The sequence below is a fragment of the Vulpes lagopus genome, chromosome 14, assembly GCF_018345385.1.
Source record: "Vulpes lagopus strain Blue_001 chromosome 14, ASM1834538v1, whole genome shotgun sequence".
Taxonomy (NCBI): domain Eukaryota; kingdom Metazoa; phylum Chordata; class Mammalia; order Carnivora; family Canidae; genus Vulpes; species Vulpes lagopus.
Genome location: NC_054837.1, coordinates 29,990,371 through 30,015,917, shown reverse-complemented (window position 1 = coordinate 30,015,917; position 25,547 = coordinate 29,990,371). Strand labels below are relative to the sequence as shown.

The window sequence follows — 25,547 nt, the reverse complement described above, 5'->3', positions numbered from 1 at the left end:
TTTTTTAAAAGATTTTATTTATTCATTCATGAAAGACACAGAGAGGCAGAGACACAGGCAGAGGGAGGAGGAGCAGGCTCCATGCTAGGAGCCTGATGTGGGACTTTATCCTGGGAATCTGGGATCATGCCCTGAGCCAAAGGCAGACACTCAACCATGGAGCCACCCAGGCGTCCCCAGAAAGAAATTTTAATCACAAAGTCCTATGAAAGTCAGTGTGATGATTAAAACAAGGTTCTCAATATAGCAACTTTGTCCTTTCTGTAATTTACAATTGAAGAGCCTGGTTTTATTTAAAAATAGCAGACATTATTATAGCACCCCTCAACCACGATTTGGCAATTCTAACAAGATGAGCCTGACTAATGCAGTATATGCTAATAACTAATCCATTTTCTTCTCTTAAAAAAACTATTAGCTTCCACCAGCTTGTTACATACAAATAGTCTTTTTCTTGCATGATTGAAAAAAAAAAGTCTGGGAATTATAAAGTTAACACAAAGGCAGAAGCAGCTGGATATGTAAATATGCCAATGGGGTAGGGGATACGGTGGGGAGGTGGCTGGCAAAATTCTTATCTGGGGTCTAGGGAATGTGATCTCTGCACAGACAGCTTATCAATTCACATTGGATCCAGAGTTGAGGAATGCCCCAGAGCAACATTCTACTCTGTAAAGTGACCCCACTGTTAGTTTAAAAAAAAAGAAAAACATATTTGCCCAACTCATGACAACTAGCCTTGTTTTCAAACAAAACCTTTGCCTCAGAAGCTGTCTGAGGTACAAACTTTTCACTGGACTCTAATACAGTCTCTATACAATCAAAAACTCAACAGTCTACATGCCAATGAAGCTGATAAAGAGAGGAACCAGTCTGTCTCAAACACGACTTCTGTTTACAAACAGTGCTTTCCGTTGAGCAGTACCTACACAGTAGCTACTGGAGCCCTTTCTACTTCCCATCATAGCGTGTGGACTCCCTGGGTTTTGACCAATGCGAATCATTACTAACCTCGTGGAGGAGTTGTATTTCCTTCCACTGGCACTTTCTGAACAAGTACACACAGATTTGTGGCGAACAATTCTTTGTACTTTAGAAGGCTTGAAAATGCTCATCCACTCCATGTCAGACATGTGGCCCGGAGCTTCAATGATGAAGTTACTTGGGTGGCAGCACTTCGATTCATACATGTCACTCTCTCCCAGACAGGTTTCATTTTTATGGCAACAGGAGACTCCAGATCTTTCTATGTCATCTTGATATTCAACATCCAGCCTTTCTGGTTGTTTTGAACCAGAACAGTTGGCCAGGCCCAGGTACACATTGACATCATGCCACTGTTTCTCATCAGATAATGATGTTGATGTTTCGGAGAGTTGTTTCTCTTCATTCTGAATCCCGATCCCATTACCTTTTGGTGACTTTGCATGGATCTTGCACAATGTTCTTTTGTTTTCAGGTTCGACTGGCATTTTTCCTCCCAGAGACCAAGACTTTTGCTTCTCCAGTAAGTCTTTTGTAAATACAGATGAGATAGCAATTACATTTTTTTCCCCAAATGAGGTATTACCCTGTTGTTTCTTCTCTTTGCACACCTCACAAGAGCCCCTGTCTGGCTGATTTTGCTGAACTAACATGGTCTCAAATTTTGGATGTTTCATCAATGACTTCTGATTTTTCTCCCTCTTAATATCGACTTTTGGGCGGTGATTCTCAAGGTCTGACAAACACATGTCTCTGCTATGGTGGCAGCACAAAAAACCAGAAGTTATAAGATACACTTGATACTGTCATTCTAAATATTTCATCCAAACCTCATTTGTTGAGCTAAATCCTACCTATCAATATCCATTTGTCTGAGATGAAAACGTAAGGGAGAATATGTATTCTTTTTTTCAGAGCCAGATTTCAGCCTGACTTCAGGGAAGTCTCTCTCTGACCAGCAAGCCCACACACACTCGCTTTCCCCTTCCCCTCAACTTCCTCCGTGCTTATTGCCTATACTGCACTCCTTGTTTTACTATGTGCGTTATCTACTTAATCACACAGCAAACTTCCATTATAACTATACTGTTCACTAACTTTCATGCACATATCCTGTATTTTCAATAGACTCGTTAAGTTTCTTAATACGTAGAGGCATTTTTAATTCTCCCAGAACCATAGGATAGCCTTTCACAGACATTAAGTGTTCTGTAAATACTTGTGGATTGTTATTTCCCTCTCTAATTCCACCGTTACTGTTACTGTTTCATAGTAAACAGAGGTAAACCCAGCACTTAAAGGGGACAGAGATTCAAGGGTCAGAGATAAAGTGCCAAATGCATCTACCATACTGTATTCATGACCACCCCAGATATCTGCTGGATTTATTTATATGGCGATATCCTCAAGCTGATCTAAAGTAAGGATGACAGGTGTGCATAAAATTAAAATTAATAATATACACAAACGTGATAAACCTTTTAATCAACTGTCTTCATGTCACATATATTCAGGTATTCTCCTCTGGAGAGTTCTGACCCCTCAGAGAACTCACCCCTTACCTTCTGGAAGGGCACAAGTCATTTTAGACTCTTTAAAGAGTGAGTTCACTCATCCAGCCAAGCGCCTCCCAGGGGCAAGAAGTACAAAGCAGGGAAAAGCCAGTATGATAGGGCTTTTGCCTGTAAGAGCACTCTGGCCCAGTGTGGTGTATACCAGCAGGGATTGCAGCCGGGACATAAAACATGAGTGTGATGCCCCCCCGCCCCACCCCAGGAGAAGGCTTCGAGAGAAGAGTAAAGCAAGCACAGCAGTCACACTGTAGCAACAGATGCTCCTTCCAGCGGCTCCTGCAACTACTAACAACCAGGCAAAGGAACTACGGGCAGCCAACCTTTGTGGTTTCATGGTCACACCTAGTGGCTTGGGAACTTCCCTAATTCCTGTCACACTTCTGCTTGGAGAAGAAGACTAAATTTAACTGTAGGATAGTTATATGCCTGTTAAATTAAACCACACCTCATATATTTATATTTTAACTTTACAGAAACCAATTTAATTCACACACTGTTTTTTATAGGTAAGAAAATGTGTCTCCTTCTATTAACAAGGAAAACAGGAAAATCAAGGTAAAAGCAGAGATCACCCTCAGCTAGCTGAACTCCCAACTACAGTTATTTATACCCTTGTGGTGTTATTTCTCTTGGGCAAGTACCATGTCCTATGTATCTTTATTCTCCCCATTCCTAGCCCAGTGAGTGCTAAACACTAAACTCCTGAGTGCACATGAAAATGACTCACCTCTGTGATTTCTACTTGAGCTCAAAGCCTTGTACACACACAACAGATACAGAAATAAGACTAATGAATTTCTTCTATCAAGTGGCTAAATCAGGATCATGCCTAAAATTCTAAGATCGGGTCTCCCGGGATTATAATGACAATTACTAGCTCATATATATTGATTCCCTACCATATAGGGAATAATAGAAGATTCTGGCCCATAGTAAGTACTTAATAAATAGACTGGATGATAAAATAAAACATAAGATCACTAATAGCATCTTGCTAAGATTACCTGGACTCCAGAACCTTTGATTCCTCCATCTTTGAGTCATAGATCTGTATTAATTCCTGAGAATTTTCCACATTAAAATTAAGAAACTGCAGATCACTCTGTTGTTTTACATAAATCTGCCGTAGATATTGATAAATCAATAAGATGTGACAACAAAACTATATAGAGCCAACATTGAAATGCTAAAACAGATCAGACAGTGATAAATATGCTAAATATGTTTGCTTTTATTTTTCCTATGTGAGCACTCAGATTTCTTAGTATAACTAATTTCTAAGCCTTTCATTATCATAAGCAAGACCCTATCGGCAATGCTAAATATGATATACCTTTAATGTAGTTAGGATTCCAAAAGCACCATAAACAAAAATTGAAAGACACACACTTTTCCTAATTTGATGTTTGCTTATAAGTGCTTCCCAAATAGTAAGAGCAGTATAACTAGGGACATACCTGTCTGAGATTATGCAGTTCTGCATTTGTACGTTCTTGCTTTGACTTTGCAATATCAAGTAACTCATCTTTCCTTTTTTCTCTCTCTGCTATTTAAGAGCAAATATTAAAATATTTTCATCAGCCATATCAACACAAAACTCTTCATTTCCAAAAATTTAATGTTTCAGTACCATGTTTTCCCCTTGTTCCTGAACTTAAAATTTGCACAATGCACGGCTGAGAACTTTAAATCTGTAATTCTGACTAGATCTTTCACCAAACTTGAAAATATTTGTGATATAATTAATGCTGAGTCAAAAAAGGATTCAGAGTTGTATCAACTGTATGTTTGTATACACAAGTAGAAAAAGTCTGAGAGCAAATACATCTAAGTATTAAAGAAGCTTTTTTGGATGGGAGGATTAATGACAATTATTTTCCTTTTTAATGAGGGTGTAATAAAGTACATATTACTTTAATTTTTAATTTTTTCACATTACATGAGTAACTTATGAACACATTTTCATTGTAAAAATCCAAACAACATATTACCTCTATCAACAGAAAAAAAATGAACATTATAAGGGACAATAAAAAAAAATCGTGATTTTTACTAATATGAAGTCAATCTGATACAATCTCACAATTAGGCCCTTCCTATACATTGTCACAGACCAAACACATTTGAGTCTGTTAAGTGCCTCCATAGTAGAAAAACTCGCCCAGCACTATTTCTTGAAAACTTTTTATCTTTTTTTTTTTTTTAATGAATTCTTTTTTTTTTTTTTTTTTTTTAAGATTTATTTATTCAGAGAGAGAGAGAGAGAGAGAGGCAGAGACACAGGCAGAGGGAGAAGCAGGCTCCATGCAGGAAGCCTGACGTGGGACTCGATCCCGGGACTCCAGGATCACACCCCGGGCTTCAGGCGGTGCTAAACCGCTGCGCCACCGGGGCTGCCCGAAAACTTTTTATCTTATAGGTAATTAAGATTCCGAGTTCTCCTGAATACACATAGTTATACACTCAATTTTTCTTAGTGAAAAAAGAGAGCAAAGAAATAATTTTTAAAAATTTTCATTCAAAAAAAAAATCTTCATTCTTTTACAAAGACCATCAACACTTTGCTGAAACATGGACACTCCACTAACTAGAGTTAGGGTATGACAAAGTCATGTTTTAGAAAGTTTTAGGACTTGGCAAATGAGAACACACAGGAAGGAAAGAATCTACAGTGCTGTACCAGGACTAATACCAGAAAAAAAACATTAACATTATGCTTAAGGTGAAATAAAGTGATTCACACAAAAGTAAGAAATCAACAATAAATGCTTCACTTAAAAAAATCAGTATCTGTGTAAGAATTCAAACTAGGGGCAGCCCAAGTGGCTCAGAGGTTTAGCGCCACCTTCAGCCCAGGTTGTGATCCTGGAGACCCGGGATCGAGTCCCACGTCAGGCTCCCTGCCTGGAGCCTGCTTCTCCCTCTGTCTGTGTCTCTGCCTCTCTCTGTCTCTCTCATGAATAAATAAAATCTTAAAAAAAAACCAAGTTCAAACTAAATGTATAAAATGACCGTCTACATGAACCAATTTTAAGTAAATCTGATGCAATCTTAAATAAAAACTTACAATTTATACATGGTTCTTTCATAAAACACTCTTTTTACATGGCATTTTTTCTCATGGATTAAAAATAATTTTTATTATCACTTTACATGTGGACATCGCATAAAGCAATTAAGGACAAAGGCATGTGCTTTGCAATAGACTGCAACTCTACTAGACCGCCATTCTGCAGTGTCTGCCAGCAGTCAGGGGACCAGAGGGAAGAGTGACAGGGGTCTGGCACAGCACCCCCCCAATATGGTTCATGCTCAGCCCTCCCAATGGGGTGGGGCTCTGTAGCATCACCTCACTTTCAAAGGTAATCCTCGTGTACCAAATTGAAAACATGAAGAGAAGCACAGTGAAAGCCACGTTGCCAGGTTTAAACTACTACATCTTTTCTATTCAATTCTGAATTTATTTCTTTGCATTACATGAGTCAATACCATAATGAGAGAATATATATATGTAATGGATTTGCATTATTTATGCAGAGCTGCATTTAGTTTACATAAATTCAATTATAAGCACAAACTAAAAAAAAAAGGAATCACAGCTACTTTGACATTAGAAGTAACGCCCACAGGGCATCTGTGACTCTCCTAGTCTCAGTCTTACTGGTCTCTATTAAACAGCACTGTGACATGCTGGGTCTAATTCCTAGTGTTCAGGGATACTTGTTTTGGATACAGTATGGCCCCTAAACAAAAGCCAACTACTTTATTTGGAGTTCAAGGGAAAATTTATTTTATTTTTAAAAGATTTTATTTTTGGGACGCCTGAGTGGCTCAGCAGTTGAGCATCTGCCTTTGGCTCAGAGTGTGATCCCAGAGTCCCAGGATCAAGTCCCACATCGGGCTCCCTGCATGGTGCCTGCTTCTCCCTCTGCCTATGTCTCTGCCTCTCTCTGTGTCTCTTATGAATAAATAAATAAATAAAATCTTTTAAAAAAATATTTTCTTTTTAAGTAATCTCTACATCCAATGTGGGGCTCAAACTCATGATCCCAAGATCAAGAGTCATATGCTCCATATGACTAGAGCTAGCCAGGCACCCCCTCAAGTTTTGCTTTAATCTCTGACTTCAGAATAATCTACTATTGCAGAAGAAGCAACTCCATTCTAAATATAAATGTTTCAGGACACCTGGGTGGCTCAGTGGTTGAGCATCTGCCTTTGGCTCAGGGCATGATCCCAGAGTCCCAGGATCGAGTCCCACATTGGGCTCCCTGGGTATAGCCTTCTTCTCCCTCTGCCTATGTCTCTGCCTCTCTTTCTCTGTGACTCTCATGAATCAATAAATATAACCTTTTAAAAATAAAATAAATAAACACAAATGTTTCCCTGGATAAGATACTTTGCTACATGGCTAGGTTTAGCTGAGAGAGCAAAGTGGAGTGGGTCCACCTATTTTCACAAAGTGGTCACAAAAAAAAAGAGGCAGGGCAGCCCGGGTGGCTCTGTGGTTTAGCGCCACGTTCGGCCCCGGTTGTGATCCTGGAGACCCGGGATCGAGTCCCACATCGGGCTCCCTGCATGGAGCCTGCTTCTCCCTCTGCCTGTGTCTCTCATGAATAAATAAAATCTTAAAAAAAGAAAAAGAAAAAGAAAAGAAGAGGTATTGGACTCTACTGACAGCTGCCTGAGCAAGTAGTCTAAACAAGACTGACAGGGAGAAGGGGCCTGGAAGTCTGCAGCCGCCACATTTGGGTCAAGGCATTATCTTTTCCAGCCTGGGAGAACTGAGGCAATCACTCCGTCCCACGGGGCCTCATTCACAGGACTTTCAGGACCTCAGAAATGTGAACTGGTATCCTCGCTTTATTTGCTAACTTCTTATAAGCAGGTATGTACAAACAAATGAAGCATGTCTCTAAGCCCATGTGAAGAAGTTCATCTTTTTTTTTTTTTTTTTTTAGATTTAATTTATTTATTCATGAGAGACAGAGAGACACAGACAGAAGGAGAAACAGGCTTCATGCAGGAAGCCCGACGCGGGACTTGATCTCGGGACTCCAGGATCACGCCCTGGGCCAAAGGCAGGCACCAAACTGCTGAGCCACCCAGGGATCCCCAAAAAAGTGTATTTTTAAGACATCTTCCAGTTTCAAATAAAATGTGTACATTTTTAGCCAGAGCACCTGACAGCATATTATGTTAAGCCTTTTATTTTTGTTTGTTTTTTGTTTTTTTGGTAAGCCTTTTAAAATCATTTTTAGGGACGCCTGGTGTCTCAGCAGTTAAGCGTTTGCCTTCGGCTCAGGGCATGATCCTAAAGTCCTGGAATTGAGTCCCACATCAGGCTTCCTGCACAGAGCCTGCTTCTCCCTCTGCCTATGTCTCTGCCTCTCTCTCTCTGTCTCTCATGAATAAAAATCTTAAAAAAAATCATTTTAGGCTTAATTCACTTTTTGTAACATACAAAAATTACTTTGATACAGTGGTTATGAAGAGAAAAGTTGTTTAAGAAATCAGCTTAGGGGATGCCTGGGTGGCTCAGGTGGTTAAGGGTCCAACTCTTGGTTTTGGCTTGTGTTGTGATCTCAGGGTTGTGGAACTGAGCCCCGCATGGGACTTCAAGCTCAACAGGAGTCTATTTAAAGATTCTCTTCCTTTGCCCCTCCCCAACTCGCACAAACTCTTTCTCTCTCAAATAAATAAAAAAATCTTTTTTTTAGATTTTATTTATTTATTTATTTATTTATTTATTTATTTATTTATTTATTTATTTATGAGAGACACAGAGAGAGAGGCAGAGACACAGGCAGAGGGAGAAGCAGGCTCCCTGCAGGGAGCCCGACGTGGGACTTGATCCTACGTCTCCAGGCGGCGCTAAACCGCTGAGCCACCCGGGCTGCCCACAAAAAGTCTTTTTTAAAAAATATCAGTTTAGGGGACGCCTGGGTGGCTAAGCCTGGGTGGCTAATCACGGCCTGATCCCGGAGCCCTGGAATAGAGTCCCACATTGGGCTCCTCACAGGGAATCTGCTTCTCCCTCTGCCTGTGTCTCTGCCTCTCTCTGTCTCCTCATGAATAAATATTACAAAAAAAAAAAAAGACTGTTGGTAAATCAACTGTAAAGCTACAAATATACACATATATCTTTGAATATATTTACATATGTATTTTTATTAATAGATATTAATAAAAATATCTTTGAGACAGCAATCCCAGAAATAACAGAAATAGTGACCTCTAATGGTAGAAAACTGCATTTCCCCCATCCTTATCACATGAGGTGAAAATTAAAAATTCCATTTTATGTGAAAAAATGTTAATGCATTTTGCCCTTTATAGAAATGTATTCTCCTAGAAGGAAGGGCATTGAAGGTATGTATAGATCCCCAAAATGTCAACTTAATTAATTGTTTGGAACATCACCTCCAAGTCTATGATTTTCCTCATACAAATTACAAGGCCCTGCATAAAATTTGGCTGGCAGGGACAGAGATAAGATTTATACATCAGTGATTCTCAACCAGGAGATGAGAGGGAGAGGTCTGTAGTAGTAGAAACTAGTGGGGTGTGTAGAGGACAGTGTGGGAGAATGTGGCTAGGGGGATGGAATGCAATTTTTATGTTTCTCTGCAGGGGGCAAACTATTGATGAATTTGCTATTTTAAAATCATGAAAAATTCATCCTTAACATGATTACTTCAGGGTCACGCCAATATAACAAAACTCGTGATTTTTCCAAATGTAGTAATTTTTTTTTTAAGGTTTGATTTATTTCAGAGAGAGAGATAACACAAGCAGGGGAAGGGAGAGAAGCAGGCTCCTTGCTGAGCAGGGATCCCAACGTGGGGCTCGATTCCAGGACTCTGGGATCATGACGTGAGCGGAAGGCAGATGTTTAACCTACTGAGCCACCAAGGCACCCCACAAATGTAATAATTATAGGTGATGAATTTGCAAAACCTGGAAAATTGTTGCTTTCCTAATTTTTACCTACTATTTGCAAAGTATAAACATTCTTCCTTCTTCAATTCATAAGATCCTTTCTTAATGGATTAAGCACATGTGTTATGTTTTTAGTGAGAAGTACAGTCACGCACTCAAGCTAGAAGAGAGGGAAGGAAGCTCCCCATTTCATAGAAGAGGAAACAGGATTACCTGCGAGGCATGATAACAACTTTAATATTCCCCACCTGGGGAATCCCCGTCCCTCAAAGGGTATTTAAAAAGCTACTATATTGAGAGAGGTATAATTCCTTTAATCTGTCATAGTTGTACCACAGAAATTTTAGGCTGTAAACACAGAACTATTCAATCACTTAAATTAATTATTTTTACCAGTAAAAACCAATTCATCATGCAGGCAACTTTTCTCTTGCTTGAGGCGAATGATCTCTTCTCGTTGTTCATTATTTTCTGTTGTCTTTTCATTTAGATCCTCTTCACAAATAGAAGAAAACAAAAGTCCTTGAATAAATACTACTTCCTAGAAGAATATACACTGTGAGTACATCTCATGCCCTCAGCACCCTCTCCAATTAATGTGAGTCCTGTTGGAGCTGCAGCCAACAGAGGTCTCCTATCTACACCTCACCGCATCCCTGGCAATAACCTTGTCAGGCTTTCCTTTCCCTGACTGGTCTCTGCTCAAACCATGCCACTCCTGTTATAACCTATTGCCCACAGAGCAAAAAAAAAAATTTTTTTTAAGTAATCTCTACACTCAATGTGGGGCTCAAATTCACAACCCCAAGATCAAAAGTCACACGCTAGCTAGGCACTCCAGGGCAATCTTTTAAAAGTATAAAATCTGCTCATGTCCCATGTCACTTCTCTCCTAAAAGCCCTCCTACCACGCTTAGGATGAAATCCAAATCACTACCCTAAGCCCTGCATAGCCAGGCTTGGCCTATCACTCTCCGCCTTCTTTTGTTATGTTCCTTGAACATATCCCAACCTCACAATCCACCATAGTTTGCATTTGCTGTTCCCTCTGCCTGGAAGGTTTGGGGCCCAGATCTCCAGTTCTTCCCACCATCCAAACTTCTGCTCAAATGTTCTCCTCAAAGTCAACTTCCCAGGCCACCCAAACTGAATTGATTCTCCTCATTGTCTAGTCCACTGTCCAATATCTTGTCCTTAAGAGATGACAGAGTCTGTCCCTGCTGTCAAGGGATAAATAGTGTGGTTATGTTTTAGCTGAAGCTACAAATGTAGACAAAGCATAAGATTTGCCACAAATCAGGGCATCATAAGAACAAGATTTTAGAAGGCTGAGTCTTAAATTGACCACAATAAACTCTCACAATTTCAACAGCAACTCAATGGCTGAGGGTGTTAGGAGTGCTGAAAATACCGACTCCATCTTGTTCAAGTGTGTGCAATGACCTCCCTTGGAAGCCGGTATGTTCCAGGCCCCTTGCAGGTTAATGTGTGTCCTGAATGGGATTCAGGGAGGCTTACTCTGATCTTCCTTCTAGTGCACAGATGGCCCCACTTTAGATAACCACAATGCCCTTGACCTTACCACAACACCCTTGCTCTATAAGAGCTGTGGATTAAGGTCCAGACTTTGTGGAGTAGCTATAGCTATGTAGCACCAGGATCATGGTTGTCAGTAAGTTACACTGAATAAAACTCTGTGTAAATGGCATGGAGTGGCCCCCTTCACTCGTCAGTCCCAAAGTGCCTTCTTGGTCTGAAGGGTACTTTACTATCCTTTCTCTACCTTCTAACAATGAGGCACCCCGCTACAGACAGAGGTAACAGTAACTTCCACCAAAGCACAGCTTTGTCATGCTAAGGTTGCTTGTTCCACAGTGGGAGTCTATGTGTCTAACGCCATGACCATTTGCTTTGCCCCAGGGTGGAGGAAAGGCCAGAGGACATGCCCCCTGTAAAAGTAAGCTTTTACTCCATTACCTACATCCACATGTAGGTACCACCTCCATGTAGGTAATGGAGTAAATAGGTTAGTCCTATTTGGTATACCTAGCCTCCCTTTCATTACAAAACTTCAAATAACATTACTTAGAAGGAAATGAATCATGGAGTTACTCTGAGAACGAAAATAGAAAAGGAGAACGCAAAAGGAATTTTCAAAAATAAAACATGCGCCAAAAAGTCACCCTGGCAGATTGTGTCGTTGGTTGCAATCCTTCATCCTTCCTTGCATTCCTCTCACAGAGGGACAGAATTTCTTCCCTGCTTGACTTTGGGTTCAGCCACATGATGCTTTAGTAAATGGAGGGTGTGTCAGGTCCTTGTGTATTTTCTGCTTCTTCTCTTCTATTTAAGTAAGCTTCACACGCAACATTAGAGGATCTCACAGCCCTGAGATCAAGAGTTGCATGCTCTCCTGACTGAACCAGTCAGGTGCCCCTGCTTCTTCTGTTAAGTTTCTGCCTTGAGGGGTACCTGGGTGGCTCAGATGGCAAGTGTCTGCCTTGGGCTCAGGTCATGATCCCAGGGTCCTGAGATCGAGCCCCATGTCAGGCTCCCCGGCTCAGAGGGGAGTCTGCTTCTCCTTCCCCCTCTGCCCCTCCCCCAGCACATGCTCTCCCCCCCGCCCAAAATAAAATCTTTAAAAAAAAATAAAGGGGCAGCCCGGGTGGCTCAGCAGTTTAGTGCCTGCCTTCGGCCCAGGGCGTGATCCTGGAGTCCTTGGACTGAGTCCCACATCGGGCTCCCTGCATGGAGGTTCTGCTTCTCTCTCTGTATCTCTCATGAATAAATAAATAAAATCTTTTAAAAAAAATAAAAAATAAAGATAAAAAGTTTCTGCTTTCACCAAAATGCCCAGGCTTGCCTACTGGCAAGAAGTGAGACACGGGGGGATCCCTGGGTGGCTCGGCGGTTTGGTGCCTGCCTTTGGCCCAGGGCGCCGTCCTGGAGTCCCGGGATCGAGTCCCGCGTCGGGCTCCCAGCATGCAGCCTGCTTCTCCCTCTGCCTGTGTCTCTGCCTCTCTCTCTCTCTATCATGAATAAATAAATAAAATCTTAAAAAAAAAAAAAAAAAAGAATTGAGACACGGGAGTGGAGCTACCCCCACAGGAGCGGCTCAGCCAGGCCCAAATGAGATAAGGTAGTCCTCGTTGGGCTGATACCTGAGCTTATCAGATGCTTATGGTTGCATGCCACCAAGATGTTGTTGGTTGTTATAAAGCATAAATTAACAATAGCTAACTGGTACAGCAAAGGCAGGTTATATTAAAAATAAAATGCATTTTGCAGTTTCTGCTAACTCTGTTATTTATCTTGTAACATGAAAACCACAGCACAATTCTATACAAAATGAACATTTCATGGTAGGAGCTAAGTGCAGCAACAGATCTCTCAATCACATAATGAAGTAAACTCAAATGAAGAAGTATGTGCCCATGATGAAATGCATGATGTCTCTTCCTTACCTTTCAATTTATTAACTTCAATTTTAAGTGTCTTCAATTTCTGCTTATAATCTTGCTTTTCTTTCACAATACAAGTCTCCACCATCTTTGCGTCATGCAAGGCATGCTCTAATAATTTAAATTTTCCTGAGCAGTCTGCAATGTGATTGACGGCCTCGATAATATCTTTGTCCTCAAAAACAAATTTAAAGACTATTCTGTAAGATTTTTAAGTTTCAACTAATCAGTATAACTTTAAGATTTTTTTATTTTTAAGTAATCTTTACACTCAATGTGGGGCTCAAACCCACAACCCCAAGATCAAGAGTCCCATGCTCCACTAAGCCAGCCTGAAGCCCCTAAAATGAGAATTTTAAAAGACAGCAACATTGGTAGCTCTACCATCTGATTTGCAATGGGACTTTTAAGTAAGATAATGTATATGAATGTACTTTATAAAGTACACAGTGCCCTGACAAATGAAGGTATTATTATTTTGAATTACCTTTAGCTTTATCATCGTAGTGAGAGCCTGTTCTCGAGCTTGTAATTGTCCTACCTGAGCAGAAAGTTCCACTAATGTGTTGCTGAGATTTTCATTTCTAGCCTACAAGGGAACAACACATAAAATACTAATTGAGTCATTTAAAAGGTTTCATTACTATTATTAGCCATAATTTGTGTTCATTCTTCTGTTTTGTCTTCTCTTTAACTTTTATTTAGTAGCAAACTGGACCAAGGAAGCAGTCATCAAAAAGAATACAAATCTCTCTCTCTCTGCATTACCTCCAGCATTACTTTTTTTTTTTTTTTTTAATTTTATTTATTTATTTATTTATGATAGTCACAGAGAGAGAGAGAGAGGCAGAGACATAGGCAGAGGGAAAAGCAGGCTCCATGCACCGGGAGCCCGATATGGGATTCGATCCCGGGTCTCCAGGATCGCGCCCTGGGCCAAAGGCAGGCGCCAAACCGCTGCGCCACCCAGGGATCCCTCTCCAGCATTACTTAATTCGTATGCCTGCCCTACTGAATCATAATGATTATGCTTACAAATGTCTATTTCTTAATCTCTTCTACGTATAATTCTAGGTTGGCAAAAAAGAAAATGAAAACTGGATTAGTAAGATTTCCTTTGCTGAAATAAAGTAGCATTAGTGAACTTCTATGCAAATATATGTATTTTTAAAAATTTTTTTTCCTTGGGACGCCTGGGTGGCTCAATGGTTGAGCATCTGCCTTCGGCTCAGGGCATGGTCCCAGAGTCCCGGGATCAGAGTCCAGCATTGTGTCCCACCCCACCCCCCTTCAGGGAGCCTGCTTCTCCCTCTCTGCCTGTGTCTCTGCCTCTCTGTGTCTCTTATGAATAAATAAAACCCTTAAAAAAAAAAAAAAAGTCAGTGGTTATCAGAGGTTCAGAGAGACAGGAATGGAGCACAGGATTTTTAGGGCAATGAAATTATTGTGTGTAATATCACAACGGTGGATATATGTCATTACACATTTGTCAAAACCCACGGAATATATAACACCGGGAGTGAACCCTAATGTAAACTATGGACTTTGGGTAGCAATGATGTGTCAATTAGATTCATTGATTATAACAAATGTACTACTGTGGTGCAGACTGTCCATAGCTGGGGAAGACTGTGTTTGGTGGTGGAGGCAGGGGGTATAGGAGAGATTTCTGTACATTCCACTCTATTTTGATGTGAACATAAAATTGCTCTAAAAAAATAAAATTTAACAAAAACAAAAAATCTTCCTTCTCTGAATTGCATCCCCCCCCCAAACGCATATGTTGAAGCCCTAACCTCCCTCCAATATGGTGTTAACAGGAGATGCTCCTTTGAGAGATAATTAGATGTAAAAGAGGTCATAAGTGGGGCCCTCATGATGGGATTAGTATCATTATAAGACAAGACGCCAGAGATCTTGTTCATTCTCTCTCCTACATTTCCTTTTTATTTTTTTAATTTATTATTATTTTTTCCTTTTTAAAGTAAGCTGTATGCCCAATGTGGGGATTGAACTCATGACCTTGAGATCAAGAGTCACATGCTCTATTGACTGAGTCAGCCAAACGCCCCCTACATTTCCATTTTTAAATTCAACATATCAATATAGTTTTTACTTATTTTATAGATATAAACTATCTACAATAATAATCTGAAAAAACTAAAAAGGCATTATCATTATGAAACAAGCATAATATAAAGGATATAACAACAAAAATATGGCTCTATGTGCCTCTCATAAAATATGAGTTCAAAAAATATCTGATGGGGACGCCTGGGTGGCTCAGCAGTTGGTGAGCAGCCTTTCGCTCAGGGCGTGATCCTGGAGTCCTGGGATCAAGTCCCACATCAGGCTCCCTGCAAGGAGCTTGGCTTCTCCCTCCTCCTGTGTCTCTGCCTCTCTCTCTCTCACTATGTCTATCATAAATAAATAAATAAATAAATAAATAAATAAATAAATAAATAAATAAATCTATCTTTAAAAAAAATCTGATGACCAATTAGAACTGAAAGCTGAAAATCAATCTTACAGATTTTATTCCCAATATGCCACTAACTTGATGTAGATACTGTGTACATCTATTTGATCTAGATCAGATAAGGCACAGTTAAAAAGCATAATGTAAAGCTACCAAAACTTTTTTTTTTTTTTAAGATTTTATTTATTTATTCATAGAGACACAAAGAGAGAGAGGCAGAGACACAGACAGAGGGAGAAGCAGGCTCCATGCAGGGAGCCCAACATGGGACTCGATCCCGGGTTTCCAGATCACACCCCGGGCTGCAGGCGGCGCTAAATCGCTGCACCACTGGGGCTGCCCAAAGGTACCAAAACTTGATGCTACTCATCCCAGACTGTGAGAAAGGCTTTCTAAAAAGACCCGTTGTTCATAAAGTGACAGATGCTCCTAGACCGAATGGCTGACAATCAATAAAGGTGGTAATGAAGTTTATCTCCCAGACAGCACAGCACTGTGCAGCCAACCAAAGCCATACACTGAACACAAAACTATGGTGGTAGATGGACGGATGGACTTTCATACACATACATGCATTTTAACGGGTACATTTAAATCTAATTTTTCAATACGTGAAACACAAACAGAATTTGGGCTAGTGAAGCTTATCATAGAATAAAACCAACCTCAAGGTCTTCAGAGAGGAGAGAGGAATGGGTTGCTTTTTGAGCCATTTCCTGAAGCTGTAGCTGAGTCTTCTGAAGAGCCGCTTGGCATTCAATTTGATTAGATTCAAGGGTTTTTACCTTCTTTGTGAGTGACTTGATTATTTCAGTTCTTTTATGTAGTTCACCTGAGAAAATTTCATCAATAATTACCTTTTGATCAGATCTGAAGCTCAAAATGCATTATTTTTAAACATGATTAAAAGGCAAGTGTGCGAAATAATTTTTAAAGCATAATTAAGAATGTATTATGGAATCCACAATACTATACTCTAGTCAAGAAACAGACGTCAGCAACCTAGAAGCCCAATGGCTGTTACTTTCTAAGCACAATCTAATTCCCACCTTCCCAACCACCATCCTGATCTTAATCATTTGCCTGCTTAATTATAGTGTTACCAACTAAGACCACATCCCTAAAAACAATTTGATTTGAACCATATATAACTAGGATTATACTCTATGAGTTCTTCTGTCCCTTTTTCTCCCCCGCCTAAAACGATGATCCTGAGATTTATCCACATTGTTGTGACTGGCATTTGTGCACTATTGTTGCTACATAATATCCCATTATGTGATTATGCCAAAGTGTATTTATTACCATTGGTGGCCACTAGGCTTGTTTCCACTTTGCAGCTATTATAAACAATGTTGCTCTGAATACTTTTATATATGTATCTTGGCACATTTTTGTAAGTTTCTGTAGCGCCTTGCTACTCAAATGGAGTCCTTGAGCCAGCAGCATTGACATCACCTGGGAATTTGTTAGAAATGCAGACTCAGGCCCCAGACCAACTGTATCAGATCTACATATAAGATCTCTAGGTCACTCATGTGTACTTTGAACTGTGGGTATATTCCCAGAATTGGAAATGCTGGGTCATGAGATATATATATCTTTAACTAGATACTGTCAAATGATTTTCCAAACTAGTTGTACCAACTGAATTCAGTGCTACCCACTAGCATTGAATGAGTCTTCCCTTGGCTCCATAATACCTGACACCTTTATATTTACCTGATAGTATCTTTACCAATACCTGATCATTTTTGTTGGTCTGCTAAGTGCAAATGGTATCACGTTATGGTTTTTTTTCTTATTATGGTTTTAATTTGCATTTCCCTAGTTACTAATACGAACGAAAATTTTTTTAAGATTGTGTGGAGCCCAACATGGGGCTTGAACTCATGACCCTGAGATCAAGACCTGAGCTGAGATTGAGTCAGATGCTTAACCAACTGAGCCACCCCTCAAGTTCCTTATTTTAAAATCAGATACTGTGTTCTATATGTAATGTCATCTTCATTATTTAACATATCTGTATATCACATCTAATGTGCAATCAAATCAAACACGTGTATATATGTATGGCTGGGTACGGTCAGAGTCAAACCAAATGATCATCAAAGAAATGGGAAATTATGCATATTTAGATTGTCATGTTTACAGAGTCCTTTGTGTCACAGAAAATAAAGGAGATGCTATATATTTATCTTTCTATTAAACAAATCTGGGGATCCCTGGGTGGCTCAGCGGTTTGGCGCCTGCCTTCGGCCCGAGGCATGATCCTGGAGACCAGGGATCGGGTCCCACATCAGGCTCCCTGCATGGAGCCTGCCTCTCTCTCTCTCTCTGTCTCTCGTGAATGAATAAATAAAATCTTAAAAAAAAAAAAAAAAACACACAAATCTAGTGTTTTCTAATACAGTCTGCTATTGACATAGTATCATTAAAACATTCAGACTTTAGGACAGGACTAAAGGGATAACAATTAAAAAACAGTACAAAGAAAATTTCTGCAAGCCATTTTTGACACTGCTATAATTTTAAAAGATAGCAGTTTTAGAAACTTAATATCAAGTTCAATACCAAAAACTTAAAATCTTTTGAGTCAGTTCAACAGAAATGGCTAGTCCTATGGCATCTTTATCCATACTCTAGCTCAAAACTAATTTCAGATTCACTCTTGACACTCCAGGTTAATTGGAGCTATATCAAGCATCCTTTTTAGATTTAAGTTGTCTGCCCAACTTTAATTCACATTATTTTTGTTCGATTGTAAGTGTTCATAAAACCCTCCCATCTTCAATTAAACTAAACTCCAGGGCAGCAGGGATTGTGTTGAGATATTCTTTCTCTTATCTTTCCCGTGAGCCCTTTTTTCCCCCCTAACGCATTTAAGTACATTTGTGTCTTGGCTGCCTGGGTGGCTGTCAGTTGAGCACCTGACTCTTTTGTCTCAGGTCATCATCTTGGGAGTCCTGGGACTGAGCCTCACACTGGGCTCTGCACTCAGGGAGTCTGCTTGAGGATTCTCTCCCTCTCCTTCTGCCCCACTCCTTGCTTGAGAGCACATTCTCCCTCTCTCTCAAATAAAAGTAGATAAGTCTTTAAAATAATAAATAAGTAAAAACATTTATGTCTAGCCCATGAGCCCTTGAATATGCTGGCATACAGAAGTGTATAGCAGATACTGCTAATGTATTTCCGACCCTCTAATTTGCTGCAACGTTCTTCCAAAGTCAACACTTTCTGCCGATCCTCTTCCCAGGAAAGAAGTTGTCTCTGATGTACTGCGACCATATCATTGAGCTCTTTATCACGATCTTTTAATTCTCCAATGAGCAGCTGCAGCTCTTTCCGTTGTTTCTCGATGGTAGAACACTCAACTTCTGACCCGATGTTCTAAGCGAAGAAAGTGGTTTTACATCAAAATAAAACTAATCAATAACATAAATCAGCCAAATTTTCCAAATAATTGTATCTTCTTTTGCTGCCAATTCAAGACAGTTAAATTATCTTTTATTCACTGGTAATAACATGGCATCAAAAGTATGTATATTTAAAATGAGTTCATGCATATTGTGCACACTGCCTCTATAATTTTGTCATACCACACATGCCACTCTTAAAAAGTGGGACTGTTGGAACTCCTGGGTAGCTCAGCAGTTGAGCGTCTGCCTTTGGCCCAGGGCGTGATTCCGGCATCCGGGATTGAGTCCCACATCGGGCTCCTTACAGGGAACCTGCTTCCCCCTCTGCCTGTGTCTCTGCCTCTCTCTCCGTCTCTCTCATGAGTAAATAAATAAAATCTTAAAAAAAAAAAAAAAGTGGGACTATTTATAAAAGCTTCATTAGCTAAACACAAACTCATTTTGGCTTTTTTTTTTTCCTTTGCTGCCAACCCATTCCTTGAATCAATCAACAGTATCATCCCATACTCTGCCCCAGCAATTCTGGATCACTCAAGTAAAGGAAAACATGAAATAATTACTGTTGGAATGTAAATAATTCTCATAACATCTTGCACACACATTCAATCTACCAAGAACAACATAATATTGTGATTGGGCCAAACTCAACACAGGTACTTATAAAAGAAAAATTTCAAACATACACAGAAGAGAAGGGAACTGTACAATAAACTCTCTTATGCTCAGTACCTAGGTCCTATCATCAAGATTCTGCCCCATTTGTTTCAATTTTCCTTTCTCTTTTTGTTGATTAAAAAATTATACTTCACTTACATATTTGAGATGCATATCAAAAAGGAACTTTTTTTTATATCATCACGATGCCATTTCATACATAATAAAAGTATCTACAGTAATTCCCTTTAGGCATATGTCATTTTATTTTTTTTTAAATGTTTTCCTTTTTTTTTTTTAATTTTTATTTATTTATGATAGTCACACCATATGTCATTTTAAAGTCTAGCGCAGGGCAGCCCGGATGGCTCGGCGTTTAGCGCCACCTTCAGCCCAGGGCCTGATCCTGGAGCCCCAGGATGGAGCCTGCTTCTTCCTCTGCCTATGTCTCTGCCTCTCTCTCTGTCTCTCATGAAAAAATAAATAAAAATCTTAAAAAAAAAAAAAAAAAGAATTCTATCTTAAAAACGGTTAAGGGCAGCCCAGGTGGCTCACCGGTTTAGCACCTCCTTCAGCCAAGTGCCTGATCCTGGAGGCCCGGAATCAGGTCCCAGGCTGGGCTCCCTGAATGGAACTTGCTTCCCCCTCTGCCTGTGTCTCTCATGAATAAATAAATAAAATCTTAAAAAAAAAAAGAAAGTTAAAAGTTCGTCAGAGGCCCACGTATATATATCATTACTGATTTCTAACAAGAATTATAAAAAAAATAATAATGAATGAATGAGTTACTTACTAGTAACTAAACCCAGAAAACAGAATTTGCATCAAGTGATTCCAAATCACAAGATTTAAATTCTAGTCTTTGAGGACGCCTGGGTGGCTCAGTGGCTGAGCGTCTGCCTTTGGCTCAGGTAGCGATCCCAGGGTCCTGGGATCCAGTTCCGCATCGGGCTCTCCGCAAGAAGCCTGCTTCTCCCCCTGCCTATGTCTTTGCTTTTCTTTCATAAATAAATAAAATCTTTAAAAAAAAAAAAAAAGAAAAGAGGGATCCCTGGGTGGCGCAGCGGTTTGGCGCCTGCCTTTGGCCCAGGGCGCGATCCTAGAGACCCAGGATCGAATCCCATGTCAGGCTCCCGGTGCATGGAGCCTGCTTCTCCCTCTGCCTGTGTCTCTGCCTCTCTCTCTGTGACTATCATAAATAAAAAAATTAAAAAAAAAAGAAAAAGAAAGAAAAGAAAAGATTTCTAGTCTTGGTAAACCATTCGTTCATTCATTGATTCACTGAACAAATGATTGCTGAGCGCCAAGTGGCTGGTGATGCGCTCATGAGCGTGCACAAATTCTGGTACAGAAAAACAGGCCATAAGCGTAGCATGCAAAAGAGAAAAGCTCATTTGGCCGTAGTGGTGAGTGCAAAGCTCGCTTTCAACACTTTTCGGTAGAACTCAAGAGTGCTCCTCCGCCCTCGCGTTACAGTGAAGGGAATTAAGGGCAGGCAGCGAGGTGGCGCACAGAGAAGCAGCTCCCCAAACGCCCAGCGTCGCTAAGTGAGCACCTAGTTACTCGCCAGTCTGGGCCGAATGTCGTTCTTACTACGGGAACACAGGCGACCCTCCGCTTCTCCTCTTCGTACCGTGTGTCGCTTTACATTTTAGGCAGAAACCGTTCCTTAAAAACCACCCGCGCTGGGCCAGAGCGCCCCGGGCCGGGGGCGCGCCGCCCACTCGCACTCACTCGGACGCACCACGGGGACGCCCGGCCCGCGGCGGCCGCTCACCTGGCGCACGGCGAGGAAGGCCGCCGAAGGGTTCATGGGTGCTTCCTCCGCCCCCGGAGAAAGCCGGTGAGCGCAGCGTCACCTTACAAAGGCCATAGGCGCGCCTGCCCGGAGCGGGGGCGAGCCCCGAACCCCGGAGCCCCGCGCGCCCCCCGCGGGGCCAAGCAAGCACCCAAACCGCCCGCCCAGAGCAGCGCGCCCGCCCGCCCCGCCTACGGCGTCGCCTCGGGGGCCAGCCCGGCTCTCGCGAGACGTCGGAGGCCGCCCTCCCGCCTCTCGCGCGAGTGCGGGGCCCGGCTGCAGTTTCTGTTTACCGGCGGACGCGAGGTCCGTACAGAGCCGGTGCTTTACCGTTGTCCGGAAAACGAGGCAGCGGATTAAGGCCTGTTTCTGCCTCTCCCCCATCACCCCAGTTTATGACCTTTGAGCTGTTCGCTCCTTTCCAGGTCTTGTTTGCTGTGTGCACCGGGTGCTGAGAACCGCACCTGGCCATTCGCACGGTCCCTCCCTGGATGGACGCAAACGCCAGCCCCGGTAATGAGCAGCCGTTGACCGTCTAGCAGACAGCTCAGCTCGCAACTAAGGATCACAGATTGGGAGGGGGCATGGTGTTTTCATTCTTGAAGCTCTTGGAAGAGCAGTGAGAACTTTGGCACTTGGTCATGACTACATCTACCACATTCTGGGGTGAATCTGAGCTTATTTTCGTGTTATCTCATAGTCATCCTTCTTCACTTGTTATACAGGAACTGGACTATGAAAAAAAAAAAAAAGATAATACATTTACCCAGGTCCCCGATCCCCTACTGTTTAAACCATAACATGGCATTAGTGGCAAGACAAATTACCAAATATAGTATGATAGTATTTCAACTTTACTTTTTTTTTTTAGATTTATTCTTTTTTTTAAATTTTTATTTATTTATGATAGAGAGAGAGAGAGGCAGAGACACGGGCAGAGGGAGAAGCAGGTGCCATGCACCGGGAGCCCGATGTGGGACTTGATCCCCGGTCTCCAGGATCGCGCCCTGGGCCAAAGGCAGGCGCCAAACCGCTGCGCCACCCAGGGATCCCGACTTTATTTATTCATTAATGAGAGACACAGAGAGACAGAACATAGAGAAGCAGGCTCCATGCAGGAAGCCCGATGCAGGATTCCATCCCGGGACTCCAGGATCATGCCCTGAGCCCAAGACAGACGCACTTAACCGCTGAGCCACCCAGGTGTCCCATCAACTTTACTTTTTGATTGACTATGAATAAGCAAAGCATGTCCTTGTGTTCATAAAAGACAATCTGAAAATGAAAAAAAAAATTCTTGCTTTGAGGCATTACTTATTTGGGTGGCATTTGCCTCCTTAGGATAAGGTTGTTATTTGAGAACCAATAAGATGATGTCCAATATTTAAAATCAGGAAAGTAAATTCTGACTGGTTAAAAGAATCCTATCAGTAGATGACTGTACAGTTAAGTCTCCGTGGAATGAAAAAGATAAAAAGGAAAGTGGTTGAATATTAACTTTCCAGTTAAGGAGCATTTCAATTCAGGTTTCCCAAATTTCACCATTGTTAAAATGGGGTATTTATCGACCAGGCAACCACATGCCTAACACTCATTGTAAAAATTTGTGTACAAGGGCAACTGGCTGACCAAATCAGTGGAGCTGCTACTCTTGATCTCAGGATCCTGAGTTCAAGCCCCACATCAGGTGTAAAGATTACTTACAAATACAATCTTAAGGGTGCCAGGGTGGCTCATTCAGTTAAGCATCGGACTTTGGCTAAGATCATGATCTCAGGGTCCTGGGATGGAGCCCCACATTAGGCTTCCTGCTCAATGGGGAGTCTGTTTATCCCTCTGCTCCTAATCCATTCCCCCTCGTGCATTCTCAAAACCTTTAAAACACTTAGGCTTGTTTTATGGATTAGTTAATTGAGTGTGGTGAGAGGAATATGGCGATTAATTGCATATCAAAAACTTAATATTTTGGGATCCCTGGGTGGTGCAGCTGTTTGGCGCCTGCCTTTGGCCCGGGGCGCAATCCTGGAGACCTGGGATCGAATCCCACGTCGGGCTCCTGGTGCATGGAGCCTGCTTCTCTCTCTGCCTGTGTCTCTGCCTTTCTCTCTCTCTGTGTGACTATCATAAATAAATAAAAATTAAAAAAAAAAAACTTAATATTTTAAGTTCACTCCCGCAGGTTTACTTTAAAATAGAAAAGAGGCACCTGGGTGGCTTAGTCAGTTGAGCATCCAACTCTTGGTTTTGGCTCAGGTCATTATCTCAAGATCATAAAAGATTGAGCACCACCTTAGGCTCAGCCCTGGACCTGGAGCCTGCTTAGGATTCTCTCTCTTCTGCTCCTCCCTTTCTCAAAAAAATCAAAAACAAAACCAGAAAAGACCTTTAAAGATTATCTTTTAAAAATGACATAAAACGTTTTATGAAAGCTCCAAGCATTACACTTTATCTGATTTTACACTTCCTCTGATAAACTGACTCATTCCTGTCTCCCTACCTTATTTCCTAATTTAGAAAATAAAAACAGGATCTAAATGGTAGGCTGTGGGGTACCTGGGTGGCTTGGTTGAATGTCTACCTTCAGCTCAGGTCATGATCCCACAAGCCCTGCATCAGGGTCCCTGCTCAGCAGGGAGTCTGCCTCTCCCTCTCCCTCTGCCCTTCCCCCTGCTTATGCTCTTTTTCTCTTGCATTCTCAAATAAAATATTTTTAAAAAACCAAATACATAGAAGGTAGACTTCTTTAAAATTGTGATTTATCAGGAAAAAAATTTAATTTTTATTTTTTTTCTTTCTTAAAGATTTTATTTATTCATGAGAGACACAGAGAGAGGCAGAGACATAGGCAGAGGGAAAATCAGGCTCCATGCAGGGAGCCCGATGCGGGACTCAATCCCGGGTCTCCAGGATCACACTAAAGGCTTTATTTTGGGATCCCTGGGTGGCTCAGCGGTTTAGTGCCTGCATTCGGCCCAGGGTGTGATCCTGGAGTCCCGGGATCAAGTCCCACATCAGGCTCCCTGCATGGAGCCTGCTTCTCCCTCTGCCTATGTCTCTGCCTCTCTCTCTCTCATGAATAAATAAAATTAAAAAAAAAAAAAAGATTTTATTTATTCAGAGACACAGAGAGAGAGGCAGTCATAAGCAGAGGGAGAAGCAGGCTCCCTGAGGGGAGCCCAATGCAGGACTCAATCCCAGGACCCTGGGATCACAACCTGAGCCAAAGGCAGACACTCAACCACTGAGCCACCCAGGTGCTCTGCAATTTTTTTTTTTTTTTTTTTTTTTTTTGGTGCTCTGCAATTTTTAAGAGTGACAAAGCTACCATGTATTTTATAAGATTTATTTATGGGGTTCCTGGGTGGCACAGTCTGTTAAGCATCCAACTCTTGGTTTTGGTTCTGGTTGTGATCTCAAGGGCCTGAAATGGAGCCCCGCCAACAGAATATATGCTCAGCACAGGTCTGCTTGGGACTCTCTTCCCTCCCTCCCTCTCAAATAAATAGATTTAGAGATAGAGCACAAGTGGGAAAGGCAGAGAGCAGGGAAAGGGGGAGAGAATCTCAAGCCGACTCTGCTCTGAGCATGGAGCCTAATTGGGGGGGGTTGGATCTTAGGTCTGAGATCACCTGGATTACAACCTGAGCCCAAACCAAGCGTCCCACGCCTGTTTTAACAGACTGCACCACCCAGGTGCCCTTACCATGTACTTTTTCTTAAGCAACAGCTGGTTTACTGAGGCTCCTATGTAGTAACTAAAACGGAATGTAAAATCACTTGTCAGTATCTATTTTTTTTTTAAGAGAATAAAATACTACATATCAAAGTTGGGTTTGCATTTAAGTTGCCAGCTTAATTGTGGCAAATCGTTTACAATTATGACATAAGGCTGTTAAAGGTTAAGTACTCTTTTTGTTAAAAATACTAGACCATGAAAACATTTACAGAATACATACATAAAGAGAGTATATGAATTAAAGTCAATCCTTGGACTTAGCACATTTTAATCAGAGATTAATGCAGCATTTTAAATTTTAGGTCGAAGAAAAAAATTCACACATGTTATACACAAGGACAATTTTAATCCTCCATTATCCTGCAGTAACATCCACTGCTGGCTTTATATGGATTAAAACTGCATTTGCCAAGAACTGTGAACATTGAGAATCTTTACATGGAGTCACAAGGTTGATACAGGCACAGAGACATCTTCCAGCACCAACAGAATACATACAC

General features: G+C 41.3%; 1 protein-coding gene across 6 annotated transcripts in view; it reads right to left on the bottom strand.

Annotated features, from left to right (window-relative positions):
* The window catches only part of CCDC62 (coiled-coil domain containing 62), a 39,667-nt gene extending 18,142 nt beyond the window's left edge, over positions 1 to 21,525 (bottom strand). Inside the window, exons 1-9 of one of the 6 annotated variants that reach the window (XM_041729144.1) lie at positions 21,291 to 21,525; positions 18,638 to 18,830; positions 16,106 to 16,272; positions 13,449 to 13,550; positions 12,965 to 13,136; positions 9,894 to 9,995; positions 4,016 to 4,104; positions 3,563 to 3,678; positions 1,012 to 1,740 (exon numbers count right to left, since the gene is read on the bottom strand). In XM_041729144.1, coding sequence (XP_041585078.1) covers positions 1,012 to 1,740; positions 3,563 to 3,678; positions 4,016 to 4,104; positions 9,894 to 9,995; positions 12,965 to 13,136; positions 13,449 to 13,550; positions 16,106 to 16,272; positions 18,638 to 18,830; positions 21,291 to 21,326 — 1,706 coding nt within the window. In that variant the 5' untranslated portion in view covers positions 21,327 to 21,525. Of the gene's footprint in view, positions 1 to 1,011; positions 1,741 to 3,562; positions 3,679 to 4,015; positions 4,105 to 9,893; positions 9,996 to 12,964; positions 13,137 to 13,448; positions 13,551 to 16,105; positions 16,273 to 18,600; positions 18,831 to 21,290 lie in introns of those variants that run through there. The other 5 variants (XM_041729148.1, XM_041729145.1, XM_041729149.1 and 2 more) reach the window with 5 other exon arrangements.
* Positions 21,526 to 25,547: the final 4,022 nt, after the last annotated feature.